Raw genomic sequence first — 16,127 nt, 5'->3', positions numbered from 1 at the left:
GAGGCTCTAGGAGGGACTCTGCTCCTTGCCTCCCGACTGCATTTCCTGACTGGTGGATGCATCACTCCAACCTCCACTTCGTCTTCACATTCCCTTCTCCTCTCTGTGTGTGTCTTCTCCTATTTTGTCTGTATCAGATTCCCCCCTGCCTCTCTCTTATGTGGAAACATGTGATTGAATTTAGGGCCCAACTAGACAATCCAGGATAATCCCCCATCTCAAGACCCTTAACTTAATCATATCTGCAAAGACCCTTTCTCCAAACACAGTGACATATACAGGTTCCAGGGATTAGGACACGGATATCTTTGGGGGGACTATTTTCAGCCTATCACATGCCTTATGCAACTTAAATTGCAAATGTTGAGGCTATTTTTGTGAAAATGATGCTAAATGCACCATTTCCAGATTTAAACCATAGGATTAACAGTATTCATAACAAATCTGCTAAAGTATTTTTCCCAGCTTAGCACTTCCTTACTTGGCCATCAAAGTTATAAAAATAATGAAAAATTTTGGCTCTGTCCTAGGCACCCTTTGGATCCCTTAACACAGATGCACTGTGCCTTTCCTAAGGAACCATCAGCCCTGCCCTCACCCCAGCTGTCTGGCAAAGTAAATGTGTTTGCTTTTAGCCTGAAAAAATTTCCCTTCCCCGGGTTCTTAGTGGAGAATATAGCTCCTGACACTATTACACAATTCTTCTTAAAAATCTCAACTATAAGATAGAAGGCTCGTGAAGAATTGCCTGAAAATCATTTGTTCTTCAGCATAGCTTATTTTTTAACCTAGGACCAAGACAGTGCACTGGAGAGGTGTGTACTTGCCCTCCACCCCCACCCTGTTTTGGCATGAGGCCAATGGGCTGTGCTGAAGGACATTAAGACACACCCCATAGAGGTCACGTAGAATTCGCGGGTGTGACACTAGGGAGGAGGCTGTGCCATCCATCACTGGGCCCTTTATGAAGATCTGTGGCAGAAGGTTCCTCTCTGGACTTGGTGCAGAACAGCTACTCTGAGGACCGGTATTCGTCTGACAGTGTGACGTCTGCCCCTTCCCTGCTCTGCCCACAGTTAACTTCATTCTCAGCACCACGTAGAGCTGGTGATGTAAACTTCCGTGTGTCGACCTTACTCTGGCTTTATTAAGTTTTCCCTTCTTTCTCTTTTTTCCTCCACTTATCATACAATAATAAAAAATGATTTCAACAAGTGAATGGATATTTCAGTATACCATGTCAAATCCTTTTTCTGGGGCATAAGGAGGAGTTTTAAACAAGAAATATCATTTTAAAAATAGATGATTGAAATATGATCTATGCATTTTTGGAGGAAAAATAAAGTGACCTCATACTTTCAGGTCATGTAGTATCTGAAACAAGGGTGTGACCTGAGACTGAGCCTCCTCTGACCAGGGCACACCTTCGGGCCACAGCAATCCCAGTGCAGTCGGTTGCATTATTTGAAAATACCAGCTATAAAAACAACCCTAAAAAACTTAATTACGCTGACGATTCAGTCAATAACACGCTCCCTATTGCTTCAGAAGCAAGAATTGCCTCTGTGGCCACCTCTTCCTCCTTTATTTACCCTGTTATAGATCCACAGTGCTGCTTGAGGAAAGCATCATAATTTCTCCAAATAAGCAAGAACTGGAGAATACCCCATGGATTGTTCCAGCACCTTTATGTTTCACTGACTTATCTGCCCCTTGATAACTGAGCCCTTCTCTACCATTCATTATAATTACATAAAAATCCTTCTTTAAAGCTGTTCGTTTTTTCTTTATCCCTAAAGTCACCTGTGAAATAGGCACCTCCCATTTTCATCAAGGGCATATAGCACAGAGAAAGTGCAGAATGCCAAACAAGGCGATAGGGAAAAAGATTCCTGCTTCCTTTCTATTAAAAAATGCAAAATTTCAACAAACAGTAGATGGCTTCATTTTATAAAGTTAAACAAAATAGACACAGAAATGATTTGATGTTAATTTAATGAACAAAGACTTTGCTGCAGCATTCTTTGGAGTTACTACATGTGTATCCGCTGCAGAGGAGGGTGAGTCAGGCTTTGGTTTGGGAGTCTTGCCTAATGCTAAAGATGTCTCCATGCTTGTTGGGACTTTTCCAATAAATGCGAGGGAAGTGCATTCTCATCCCACTTCAGGGCCTAACTCGGGTGTTTTTACTATTGCATACCTATGACAGTCCCCTTATGCCTTATTTTTTTTTTTTTGCAGCTAATGCCTACTGATTAAAAACCACATTACAGGAAAACTAATGAGTATTAGTTTAATATTCAAGTATAAATTCAAGTACAGAGTAGAGAACAAGTACAGGCAGACCTTGGAGATCTTGAAGGTTTGGGTCCGGGCCACCACAATAAAGCAAACACCGCAATAAAGCAAGTCACATGAATGTTCTGGTTTTCAGTGCATGTGAAAGTTATGTTTACCTTATACTGTAGTCTATTAAGTGTGCAATAGCATTATGTTTAGAAAAACAATGCATGCACCTTAATTTAAAATACTTTATTGCTAAAAAATGCGAAGTATCAGCTGAGACTTCAGAGAGTCAGAATCTTTTTGCTGGCGGAGGATTAGAAATCATTGTGAGAATTACCAAAATGTGACAGAGAGACACGAAGTGAGCAAATGTTGTTGGAAAAATGGCACCCATAAGCTTGTTTGACGCAGGGCTGCCACAAACCTTTAATTTGTAAAAAAAAAACCAGTATCCGTGAAGCGCAATAAGGTGAAGCAGAATAAAATGAGGTCTGCCTGTAGATGATTCAGTGAAGATGTCATTTAATACATTATAATAAATATTTGGCCCAATAACTAGGGAGTATGAAAGAGTTAAGAGAACAGATAACTTCAATCTAGGGTCGATTCACGGTTTTCAAAAAAAAACTGTGATATCCAGAAATGAATGCAAATAATATTCAAATTAACTGATGACAAAGAAAAACATTAGTCACCCTAGAAACTGGAGGTATGTGAGGTTAAACCCAAGTGAGAAGAATCTTAAGCCTAATACCATTTCACCTAATAGTAACTATCCAGAATATTGTACCAACCATTCTTTCTTTTTGCATCGAGGTGCTTTAAAATGAAAATCCCTACTGTATGGTCCTTGACAGTACGGATGCTTTTTTTTAATCTCTTACCTCATTGGATCTTTACAAAAACCAAGCAGGAAGTAGGAAGAGTATGTATTATTTTCATTTTATAAAATAAGGAAATGGAGGCTCAAGACGGACCAAGTGACTTGCCCAAAGGCACACAACTAGACTGTGATGGAAGGGGCTGACTCCCAAGTCGCCTGGCCTGAAGGTAAAGTTCTATTTGGCCACTACAGCTGCAGTTTTTCTTTTCATTTGGTTCACTCCACGTAAGATGCTGATCTCCCTGGGGAAAAATCCATTCTAGTCAAAGGTTGTTTCTCTTACAGCTCCTTTAAAAAACAAATCAAGAGTAATGCCTGAGTTTATTTAACAACGAAACCATTGCATGTTTCTGCGAAAAATAAAACATCACCTACCCTTTTACGGAGTTTTTCCCCAGCATCGAGGTCAGCTTTAATAGTCTTATCAAATGTATTTAATAGCTTAGGCTTCTTTTTCTTCACTGAAAGAAAAGAGAGGTTTTTAACTTTAATTTTATTTTTTTGTCTAGAAATAGTTCTTGAGATTAGTGATTTATGAAAATAGTAAGAAACCTAGCATTGGTCCTGAGCCTATAACTGGAAGACCAAGCACATTCCTGGCTCAGTTTTCACATGGCTCCGCTGCCCACCCCCAGGATGATCCAGTCAGTAACTGCCAAGCCACAGGGAGACGACCTGGCCCTTTTACTCATATGGTCGGAGGTGTTCTTGGGAGACTGGGTGGATACTGACATCCTGAAACTCTCAGGATAGATAGTGACCTGATTTCTGGAATAAACGTGGTTGGTATGATTTCTAAACTCTTATGATCAATTCCTTGGCCTAGCCCAAAAGACTGCTTACAACCAGTCTTTGTAAGCAGTCTTTGAACACATCCACAGTGCTTCCGATCAGATAATAGTAGGAAACTAGTCTCGAGGGACGTAAGTGAGCAGGATTTCTTTGTGTAGGACTCAAGACCCTTCCATTGCATCCTGGACCTAAATTCCAGCATATTCCATACTATAGCCAGATGGGACCACTCCTTGTTCCCCAAATAAGCTTTGTGCCATTTCCGAGGCTACTTTCTCCAAGTAAAATGGCTTATTCCTTATTCGTTGAAAATACCTTCCTTCAACAACCAGTTCAAAACCACACTCACTCCATACAGGGAGGAGTGCTCCGTTCCCACCCCCACCCCCTTCACCCCTCTGAGGTCCTCAGCACCATGCACACGTCTTTTTTTGGTGGTTCTTCCCATATTACGTGGGACTTCCACTATAATCATGTGTGTATTTATCTTGGTCCCTTTCCAAACCATAAGTCCCTGCAGAGCAGCACCATGTCTTAGATGCAACGTGAATTTCCTTCTGCTGACCCAGCATGAAGTCAGGAACAGCAGGTGAGGGGTGGGGCCTGCTGGTGCACACCTGGCAGGGCCTGTGGAGTGGACCAGAGCAAATAATCCCGTCACAGGGCTCGGGGGTGTGACCAGGTGGGACTGTGAAGGGTAGGGCGGATATTCCAGGTAGAGAGAAATAAGAACAAAGGAGAACTTCCTCAATGTTCGGACGTTAAACGGACACATTCAATTCCTTCTGCTCAGTCCTCTGATGAAGGAGGAGAAGCTCTCCTTCCTAAGGTCACTCTGTGCCCCACAGGCCCACACTCTGCTGTCTCCATCTCCTCCGTAGGTCTCCTCACTCTGGCTTTCCTCTGAGTTCCTGTCCATGTTTCCTGGTGCTGAAGTCTCCATCATCCTAAAGCCAACAAACCAACCAACCAGGACAAACTGCAGCCTCCCCTCCCCTACTTTCCATCCTCTATGCCCCTCCCCTCCCTCGTGGCTTCCTCACCCACCACAGGTGCAAAAGTGAGTCCTCCAGAAGGAAGGAGGCTCAGTGGTTAAGAGTCACAGGGGTCTGAGTCCCAGCTCTGTCCTGTCCCAGCCCTGTGACCTAAGCCAAGCTGTTGCTAGACTTTTCTAACTCTCACTTCCCTAATCTATAACATGGAGCAGTGTTTCTGAGAATTAAATAACACTGCCTGTGGGCAACTAGCATGTGATCAACACAAAATAAGTGCTCAGTATCTGAGAGCTAATAATGCCCATGGGCATCTCTGCAAGTCCCCCTGTTCCCTTTCTCCCATCCTGTTCATTTAAGCAGTTCAGCTTTCATCAGCAATAAGGCTGACACCTTGACCACTTTTTTCATTTCGTTCCTTGTATGTGTGTATACACACACATACACACACACACACGTATATATATAAATTTTTATTGGAGTCTAGTTGATTTACAATGTTGTGTTCGTTTCAGGTGTACAGCAAAGTGAATCAGTTATACATATACATATATCCACTCTATTTTTAGATTCTTTTCCCATATAGAGATTCTTTTCCCATATAGGTCACTACAGAATATTGAGTAGAGTTCCCTGTGCTATACAGCAGATTCTTATTAGCTATCTATTTTATATACAGTAGTGTGTAGATGTCAATTCCCATCTCCCAATTTATCCCTACTCCCCTTCCCCTTTGGAAACCATAAGTTTGTTTTCTATATCTGTGACTCTACTTCTGTTCTGTAAATAAGTTCATTTGTACCCTTTTATTAGATTCCACATATATGCGATATCATATGGTATTTGCCTTTCTGTGTCTGACTTGCTTCACTCAGTATGACAATCTCTAGGTCCATCCATGTTGCTGCAAATGCATTATTTTGTTCTTTTTTTATGGCTGAGTAATACTCCATTGTATATAACTCCTAGGCAAAAATCATAATTCGAAAAGATGCATGCACTTCAATGTTCATTGCAGCAGTATTTACAATAGCCAGGACGTGGAAGCAACCTAAGTGTCCATCGACAGAGGAATGGATTAAGAAGATGTGGTACATATATCACTCTTTGTATATTTTTAAAAACTGCTACTCTCTTTTATTTGTTTATCCCACCTTTCTCGTCTCCTCTCACCGAACCCCGAGGCTACCTATTGTTGGAAAATATGTGTAAAGCAGAGACTGAAAAAATAGTGACTAGCAGGCACTTTCAACAGCACGCCATGCTATGTTAGCATACTTGCTGAGGACATGGGAAATGAATCGGCATTGGACTGAGATGGGAATTTATAAGTGGTGGGAGTGAGTGTCGTGTCACCCAGCGCTGAGTTACATCTTTCAACTGTTCACTTTGGTTTTGCAGAAATGTCTGTCAGCAGAACGACAGCAGGACCAGGAAAGCCTGGAGGGCACCTGTGCAGAGGGTTTAACTACTGGCGTCAGCGCTTTTCCCAAACACATCTCCCATGTTCTACAGTTAAAGGTAACATGAGGTTTACTTACAGGGAAAAAAAACTATTGGCAGCATAGGACAACCAAAATATATAGTTAACAGTAAAATGTTTGTTAAATAGCCATACTGTACTCAGTGTAAAAATATTTCAGTATCATCACAAAAAAAATAGAATATTAAAAATCTCAAAGCACTCGTTACCAAGAGAAATTACCTTGTCCCATATTTTCACATACCTTCTTATTTAATAGCTGCTAATATTGCTCCTCTCTTTGAAATTCAGGTTTATTCCTATCATGACTATTTTTATTTTTAAATGTATAAAAAGCCTAAGGCAATTTTTCCAATTATAAAAAAGCACAGACAGATGTGTTCCTTTTTGTTCTGGGGAAACATGTGGTCTTGCTGCAGAAACAGCAGTGGGTTCTCAGGGTTTTTGACAGGATGGGGCAACTCTCTCAGGGTCTTTAAGCCTCAGTTTTTTTGTTTACAAATAAGTGACTTGGGCTGGTTCTCTTAAGATCTCTTCAAACAAATCTTACATTTCCAATTTTCAAATCATGTTGATAATCTTTCAAAGTAGACCTAGAAGTACTGACATGGATTGTTAATTTTGTTGAATTTGGATTTGTAAAGATGATTTAGGAAGCAGCTGTCTATAAAATTTTATCAAACTTTGTACTTTTTGGAGGGGGGAGGGTCACTGGCATTATCAGTATTTTATCCTTTTCCAAAACCACAAAGAAGGAAAGAAAGTGACCGGTTTCATTTCAAATCCTGACTTCCCTTGCCGTCGTTGAAACATTAAGAGCAAATGAAATGGAAAAGAAGGAAAATAAAAGAATAATTAAAGGCATGAAAAAAGACTAATAATACACATGTAGATTATATACAAATTAAATGGTGACTCCCTTTCCTCTGCACTTGGTCCACAGAAGATGTTTTCACACTGTGGTACGGGAGGAAAAGATGACCCAATAAAAACAGACACAGAACCTTAGCATCACCTTATATCCCAGAGCCACTCTGATGACTAGTGACAGCAGTTGCAACGTTGGCCATAAACAACTCTCCTGACCTGTCTCCCTGCTTCCAGTCTGTTCTCTCACTACACTGTCCTCAGGATCTTCCGGAAACACAATCTGTCCATGTCACCCCACAGCCATGCTTAGTGTGACATTCTAGTCATCCTGCTCCTGGTTATCTGCCCAAGAGAAAGGATCACACGTGTCCACACAGAGACTCGTATGCACATATTCACTACAGTGCTGTAACCGCCAAAAGTAGAAAAAATCGAAACGTCCATCAGCCGGGGAACGGATGTTTGTGGTAGAGCCACACAACGAAAGGCTGCTCGGCCACAATATGCATACAGGCAACGACGAGGTGGCTGCATCTCACATGCAGTGTGCTAGATGAAAGAGGCCAAGTTCAAAAGGCCACTGACTGGATGATTCCCTTTACACAGCATTTTAGAAGAGGATAAACTGACAGGCAAGAAAACAGATGAGTAATTTCAGAGGCTGGGGAAAGAGGCTGACTACAAAGGGTACCAGAGAACTTTGAGGTTACGAAGTTCTAGATCCTAACTGTGGTGGAGAAACGGTAACTAGACGTCTACGCCTCTGTCAGAACTCAGCCCTGCACATGGTAAAAGGTATGGTGTATATTACAATTTACATATGTAAATTATACCTCAAGACCCTACTTAAGAAAAACGTTATAAGGAAGAGACTAGTCACATGATTCTCAGTGAAGACTCTTACTATAGGTATATCCGTATGAGAAGCATTTGGGCATAAAAACACTGTGCTTTCAAAAATAAAATTAAATCTGATTTTGAGCTCTCCCCCTGCCAACCATGAACCCACCTGGAGGTAATCTGAACTAATTCAAATTCAGCTGTGCTTAAGAGGCTCCTCCCTGCAAATAGAAGACAAAAGGAAGAACAAAAACTCTTCTAGACTTAATTAAGCTCTTGATCATATCTATATAGTTTCCTTATTTAATATCCCCTTACCTTTTCTGCTGCTGACTCTGCCTCTTTCTTACCATTCATTCAACCCTCCAAGGACCCTATTTTCTTTTTTATTGGAGTAGAGTTGATTTACAATGTTGTGTTAGTTTCTACTGTACAGAAAAGTGAATCAGGTATACATAATACATATATCCCCTCTTTTTAGGTCACCACAGAGCACTGAGTAGAGTTCCCTGTACTACACAGTAGGTTCTCGTTAGTTATCTATTTTATACATAGTATCAATAGTGTATATATGTCAATCCCAATCTCCCAATTCATCCCCCTTGGTATCCATACATTTGTTCTCTATATTCTGTGTCTCTATTTCTGCTTTGTAAATAAGATTACCTATACCAATTTTTTCAGATTCCACATAATATATGATATCTGTTTTTCTCTTTCTGACTCACTTCCCTCTGTATGACAGTCTCTAGGTCCACCCATGTCTCTACAAATGACCCAATTTCATTCCTTTTTTGTGGCTCAGTACTATTTCATTGTATATATGTATTATATCTTCTTTATCCATTCCTCTGTTGATGGACAAATAATTTAGGTTGTTTCCATGTCCTGGCTATTGTAAATAGCTCTGCAATGAACACTGGGGTACATGTGTCTTTCTGAATTATGGTTTTCTCTGGGTATATGCCCAGTAGTGGGATTCTAGCACCCTGATTTTTATTTTTATTTCTATTTTTAAAAAAATTTGGACTACTCTTGAAGTATACTAAACCACTGCTGCTCTCCTGTGTGTGACTCTGTAAGCAGTGGAGGGAGGCCCCAGGTTTTGGATTGAAACCAACCTTCCTCACTGGTTCATTCATTCTTTCAACTACTTGCTAAAAAACCACCCTGTTTCAAGGATTGTGCTGGGAATTCAACAGAACCTTCCTCAAGGAGGCTACGGTCTTACTGGGGAGAAAGCTGAAAATGGATAATGAGCCCTTAGAGGAATGAGGGTAATTTTAAGGGTGAACCAGGCGTGGTACTAATCTTTTTGGGAGGGGGGAAGGAAAGCTTCCTGGGGAAATTGAGAACTTAAGTATATACCCAGGTACAAGGAGCATTCCGGGCAGAAGGAAAAGTACAGTATTTATTCTGTAAATCAATCGCAAGTTTGAGAAATTGTATTTTCACCATTAGTTATTTTTCTTGTAAGTCAAAGGCTAAAAATCTCCTCCTGCTTGGATGCTAGGGTTTGGTTCATATATATGAATGTTGTTATTATGGGAATCTGGGCTTTCCAGAATTTTGGAAAGCTCATGGTGGAGACATTGCTCAGGGACCCCATGCACTGACATGCTTTCTCCCTGGGGACGTGGCCTTAGTGACACTGAACCTGCTTCAAGAGCCAGAAGAGGCCGGAAATGTGTGTTCAGGGAGTTTTAGTTTTATAGAGAGAGGATGTACACCCCAACTGTAAGAGGTGGCACAGCAAGAATGGGGCTTTTGAAAATGTGAAAGACAGAGTGGACAGCTCTACTTCCCCCCCCCCACCCCCCCAAAGCGGGATTCGAGCTGCCCACGCTGAGGGCCAAAGCATCTGCTCTGCCCAGGGCTGCCATTTGCTTTTTATACAACATTGTAAGCTGATTAAGGACCTTAATTCAACTTTGCTCTGAGAAAGAGAGAGAAAATGAGAACTTTCCCCACCAACTCAAAACCTATCCGAAACGCTGTATTTAGTCAAGAAAAATAGGTACATCTTGAAATGACTCTTTCACAGCTGTTTCCTGGAACCAGCTTTACTGCCTTTAACAAATTGGCTCCTGGTCACTCTGTTTTCACCTCCTGTTACTTACCTGTAAAGCAGTTTACATTTCCTTTACACAGTCTCTCAAATTTCGCATGAACTTTTGACACTTCCCTGACTTTTCTCATGGTGTTTTCTTTTGGTTAGGGGTGGGGAGGCAGGGAGACCTGGAAAACCCTTCCCTCTATTTCTACCAAAGAATACTCTATTTCAACTTTTGAGACCTAGTTTAAATGCTGTTTCCTCTATGGAGTCATCGAATGATATCGTCATGAAAAAAACACAAAACTTTTTCTTCTATGCTCATATAACACTTTGTTTCTAGAAATAGCAAAGTTTCAGGCTGTGTTTAAGTTGGCCATATGGTTATATATATATAATGTACACTCTCTTCCCCACGCCACCCCCACCCTGATGGATTGTTAATTTTTTGTGAGGAAAGAACTGTCTTCCTCATCATTTATTTCCAGCACAGCACATGGTCTGTCCCATAAAAAGTCTTCAATAAATGTTTCTGGATGTATATAAATACACACAAACACGAATGAATTAGAATATTCCATGAAATCTTGCCATGTGTGACAACATGGATGGACCAGAGGGTATCATGCTAAGTGAAATAAGTCAGACACAGAAGGACAAATACTGCATGATTTCACATATGTGTGGAATCTAAAAAACAAAGCAAATGAACAAAAAAAAACCAAGACAGAAACAGACTCACAGACACAGAAAACAAACGGGTGGTGGCCAGAGGGGAGGGGCTTGGGGCGGTTGGGTGAAACAGGGGAAGAGGATTAAGAGGACAAACTTCCTTCTATAAAATAAATAACAGGGATGGAATGTCACACAGAGAATATAGTCAATAATATTGCAACAGCTTTGGTGACAGATGGTAACTGAACTTATCGTGGTGATCATTGCAAAATATATTAAAATTATCACATCACTATGTTGTACAACTGAAAGTAATATTATATGTAAATTATAACTCAATTAAAAAAAAGGTATTCCGGAAGGGGATATCAGTGTCAGTTTGTAACTTAGGTCTATCAGCTCTTTAAAAAACAATCAGAAAATTGTAAGCACCCAAGATAGAGAATGAATTGAGCATGAGAGTAGCCTGCTTTATAAAGAAGGTCTAGTCCAAAAAGTGTCAACGGATAACAAAAGAGGGGACAGAGGAGGGATGTAAGAGAAAGACACGAGGTATGTGTGAGACAATCCCCACTGAGGATTTTTTAGAGAACACCGATTGTAATTTCTTATCCTATTTTCGTTTTTCCATATATTTATAATTTAGAACACAATGGCAGAATACTAGACAACTCACTAGTAAGTTCTTGGACTGCAAAGTTCAGCTGGTTTTAGTAGAACATAAAAACTTCACTAAGCAGCTTGCTTTTATGTTCTGGGTCACTGTTTAATGACTCGTCAAATTATTTGCTGATAATAATAGTTGATATTCATTGATCACTTACTCTGCTAGACATGTGCAATCACCCAGGCTGCACAAATTGTCAACAGTAGGAGCCAAGAGTGGAGCTGGGGGTTGTCTTGACTCCAATGTCTATGCTTTTGACCATTTTGTTGTATACCTGGCACCTGGCCCAAAAGTTAAGAAACCAGGGTGTTCCTACGTGCCTGGAGAGTGATGACAGAGTGGAATTAAGTATTAGTATAAATATTATGTTGTGTAAGGAAGTAGCTGAACTTTGCACTACTTGTCTCAGAAGATAAAGGCAGTTAAATAGTCACAATGACTTCCCTTCATTTTGTTTCTCAAAGACCCAGCATGTACACATTACACAGAGACACCTGGCTTAGCAGGAAGGTCACAGGGGATGGCGTCTGGAGGCCAGGGTGTGAGCCTCTGTCCTGCCTTTCCTAGGTGACTTGCTTAGTCTCACTTCCATGAAACAGGAATAATATCTGACCCCCACCTACCAACCATAAAGGTGCATAAAACATTGTATAAATGTTCATTGGGACTTCCATCTATAATATCTTGTTTTCATTTCCTTTCAATTTCTGCTCTTTAATTCAATGGGAGATGTGTATGATCTAGCTTATTAGTAAATGTTTGAGGAATTAATTTTTTTAATAAATTTATTTATTTATTTACTTATTTATTGCCTGTGTCGGATTTTGTGGCTGCACGAAGGCCTTCTCTAGTTGCAGAGAGTGGGGTCTACTCTCTGTCTCGGTGCGCAGGCTTCTCAGTGCGGTGGCTTCTCTTGTTGCGGAACATGGGCTCTAGGCATGTGGGCTTCAGTAGCTGTGGCACGCAGCCTCAGTAGTTGTGGCCCACGGGCTCTAGAGCACAGGCTCAGTAGTTGTGGTGCACAGGCTTAGTTGCTCCGCAGCATGAGGGATCTTTCCGGACCAGGGCTCGAACCTGTGTCCCCTGCATTGGCAGGCAGATTCTTAACCCACTGTGCCATCAGGGAAGTCCCAGAGTTAATTTTTTTTAAGATACCAGATTTGCTCTACAGCCAAACATTTCCCTGGCAGAGATTTCAGGCAGCTAATAATTTTGTCCAAATAAATCCCCTTTGTATTTCCTGCGTCAACAAAGGACTAAGGAGCTATGGGACCCCACTGTACTTCCCTTGCTCCCTAAATCCTACTATGTGTTTTCAAGCAGGACATAAAACATGAAGGGCTGCTTTTTGATATAAGTACCCAAAGTTGGAATTGAATGAAAAATAATCTAAAAAGCAAAATCATTTAAGGGAAGAAGTAAGACCAAAATAAGACATTGAAGAAAGATGTGCTCCATACCTGAGATGCAGCCTGAAGCTGAAATAATCATGTGATGCTTTATTGCAACATTATTCATATTAGTTAGCAGTTAGACCAAGACAGATCCCGCTACACATTTTAATCTTCCTATGTTAGAACTGGAAGTTAATTTTGCTTTTGTTTTAAAAATCAACGATGGATTTCAATGTAAGGAAAAAACCTCTACTCTAAATTTGTCTGGCAGTGAGGAAATCTATAAATTAAGGCAAATGACAAAAAAGAAGGAAACAACAGAGTGAAACATTCAAGGCTTCAAGAATTCAGTGCTAGGGTTTTTGATGAAATTCCTCCTGCTGGGTAGAGGGCAAGCAAACCCAGACCTACCAGTCCTCCTCCAAGGCACAGGCTGGGGATGTAAGATCCCTCAGTTCTCTTCTCTTTCATTTACAAGTGGCAATTGTGTAAGGTATTCTACTGCTATGCTTCACACGAGGGTCTGAAAGAACTCTGCTTTCATATCGACAGAGGGTCATGTTATTTGCTGTTGAGAAACCCAATCAGCAGACAGCCACAGACATGCTTCTGGCAGGAGTCTTTGTGTTATAACTGTGAAAAAGGAAAATTAATGTGTTTGATCCAAAAAGAGCCCCTCTGAGCCCACTTCCTTGAATGTAATGTATCTACCTTGTAGGTACATAGTAGGGGGAGAAGAGGTCAATCTTGGCAACTCAGCGGAGACTGTCTTACCTGCCACCCTTTACTGAAGATTGAAGGGAAGAAGGGAGGTGTATGCTTCCTTTGCTTCCTACAGTTAAGGAATAATGGACTTTTGTTCTCCTAAGAATTAAATATCAACTACATGCCAGCAGGAGTTCAATATTCAAAGCTTAAACCAAACAGATAACACAAATGTTTTTCTGCTGAGAGACACTAACTACTACAACACGGTAAGCGTTACCTAAAGGGCAATTGTTTTCATCTGCCCCTGCTATTGAACTACTGTGAGATTCAGTTGGGAGCAGTCCATGGCTCCAGCAAGTATCCTGGTTTATTAAATGTAGTCTGCTCTCTCCCCACAGGATTATTTTAATAAATTATACATCACTCCCCTTCTAGAGTAATAATCCTTTAACAGATGTGACCCCATATGTTAAATTAGAAATTTCAGAGACGCTAAGCGATGTGTTTTCTATACATAACAGAAACCCCTTCAGTGCCAAGGCGGTCCACAGGCTTACCAACAGCTGCTTCAGACACTATGAATTTCATCTCCATATTCACTGTTCCACAAGAGAATAGCCATCTTCCCCAAATTTTATTTTAGATACAATTCTAACAATCTTGATCTTCTGGTTCTAGAGGCTAGCACCTTCGACTTACTACAAGTGAATTAGAAAAAAGTGAGGCTTGCTTGAAACAGATATACACTCATCAGTAGGAAGTAAAAGCCAACAGACTGAAGTAAGAAAGACATCAGAAATGAACCCAGCTCAAAAAGCCTTCCAATACGGGTCAAACTGTGTATAGGTAAACAGTGCTATGTACTTCAACAGCCTGAATAGGTATCCCTGCACAGTAACTGATGTTCGTTAAAATGAGCACAACAGTCTCCAATCACCAAAGAAAGTTAAATTGTGTGCAGCATATAATTTAAAAAGGCAGAGAGGCATAAAAAGTACTTTAGAAAAGTATCTATCAAATTTTATTAATTTTGTTTAAATAGTGCATAAAGGTCTTTAAAGTCACCTTTAAATATCTGTTTCTACTGATTTCCCGGTAATGTCAAATAAAACAAGAATCTTCAAGCCTGGCTGCATATCAGTATCACCAGGGGAACCTTAAACAAAATAGAAGCTCCTAAGCAGCTTCAAATAAGAATCATGAAGAGGGTGGGTTAAGGTTAGGGTTAGGGTTAGGAAGTGACAAGAAACTCTACTAAAGAAAAAAAAGTATAGGTAACTCTGCTCTGCAACATCTCAGATATATCTAAAGATCAATATGTCATATAAGTGAATAATGTAGGTATTTGTAAGCTTAAGTTTCTAACACTACCTTGATTTTGATTTGATTGCTCAGATGTCAACAAGGATCTCTACGTTTGACTGGTGTTTGTCAGCATTGATATTGGCTGGTTTTGATTATTAAATCTTTTAAGACAGATGTTTACATCTGACTCACATTTCTTAGACAACATAGAAGATTTCACCAAACCCAAGTGGAAACCTTTCAATACAATTTGACCACTGTAGTGAGAGAAATCCCAAGAATGCCTTTGGAGTCTCTCCCTGTGTGACAAAAATGAAAACCTGATGTTACAGAATGTATTGATCCTGATTTGTAGGAGTGTGGTAGACATGCTAGGATGATCACAAGCTTTCAACAAGCAACCCAACTGTAAAGATCTGGATCTCTGGAGAATGGGAAATGGTTGTGTTTACTCAGGCAACAGCAGGATGATAAAGCGGCAAATGATTTCTGATATTTTAACAAGTAGAAAATACATGTTTAAATGGCCAGCTTTTAATTACAGACAAATGTGAATATGGATTAGTAACAGAGACATAAACCTGTAATTCAATATACTGAAAAATAAAGCCATTGCTTTTCTGAAATAGATGTAGTGGAAATAACACAAAGCAGAAAGGGATATTATTTTCAAACACTGAGGCTGAGCGCATACTTTCAAGGCAAATCAGATCTCCAAATATTTCCATATCATGTATGAAACAATGGTTTGCAAGACACTGAATATCAGATAATAAAGGGCAGTGATCCCTGAGAGACAGGAATCAAATTTTTTAAAACCAGTGATAAAAAGAGAACTCTAAATGTAGACAGAATAGACATGTTACATACAGGGAAACAACAATATGAAGGTAACAGATTTCTTACTAGAAAAAATGAAAGGGAGAAGAGAGTGAAGCAATATTTTTAAAGTATGAACAGAAAAAAAAGTCAACTGAGAATTCTATACCTGGCAAAAATGTCTCTCGAAGCAAAGATATACAAAAGCTGAAAGAATTCATTACCAACTGGCTTGCATTGCAAGATATGTTAAATGACATCCTTCAGGCAGAAGGAAAATAATAATGGTGGGGAATATGGATCTACACACACAAAAAATGGAAGGACTGGCAATGGTAAGTGCATGAGTTAACATAAGAT

The 16,127-nt window shown here is 40.2% G+C and overlaps 1 protein-coding gene across 4 annotated transcripts in view; it reads right to left on the bottom strand.

Moving 5' to 3' along the window:
• The window catches only part of ASPH (aspartate beta-hydroxylase), a 202,329-nt gene that overhangs the window by 69,010 nt on the left and 117,192 nt on the right, over window positions 1–16,127 (bottom strand). For all 4 annotated transcript variants that reach the window (XM_057736092.1, XM_057736089.1, XM_057736090.1 and 1 more), the window contains one exon: window positions 3,545–3,630. In XM_057736092.1, coding sequence (XP_057592075.1) covers window positions 3,545–3,630 — 86 coding nt within the window. The remainder of the gene's footprint in view (window positions 1–3,544; window positions 3,631–16,127) is intronic.

The sequence above is a fragment of the Hippopotamus amphibius genome, chromosome 5 (assembly GCF_030028045.1).
Source record: "Hippopotamus amphibius kiboko isolate mHipAmp2 chromosome 5, mHipAmp2.hap2, whole genome shotgun sequence".
Lineage (NCBI taxonomy): Eukaryota > Metazoa > Chordata > Mammalia > Artiodactyla > Hippopotamidae > Hippopotamus > Hippopotamus amphibius.
Note: the sequence above shows the minus strand (reverse complement) of the source record. Positions and strands in the feature narration are given on the sequence as shown.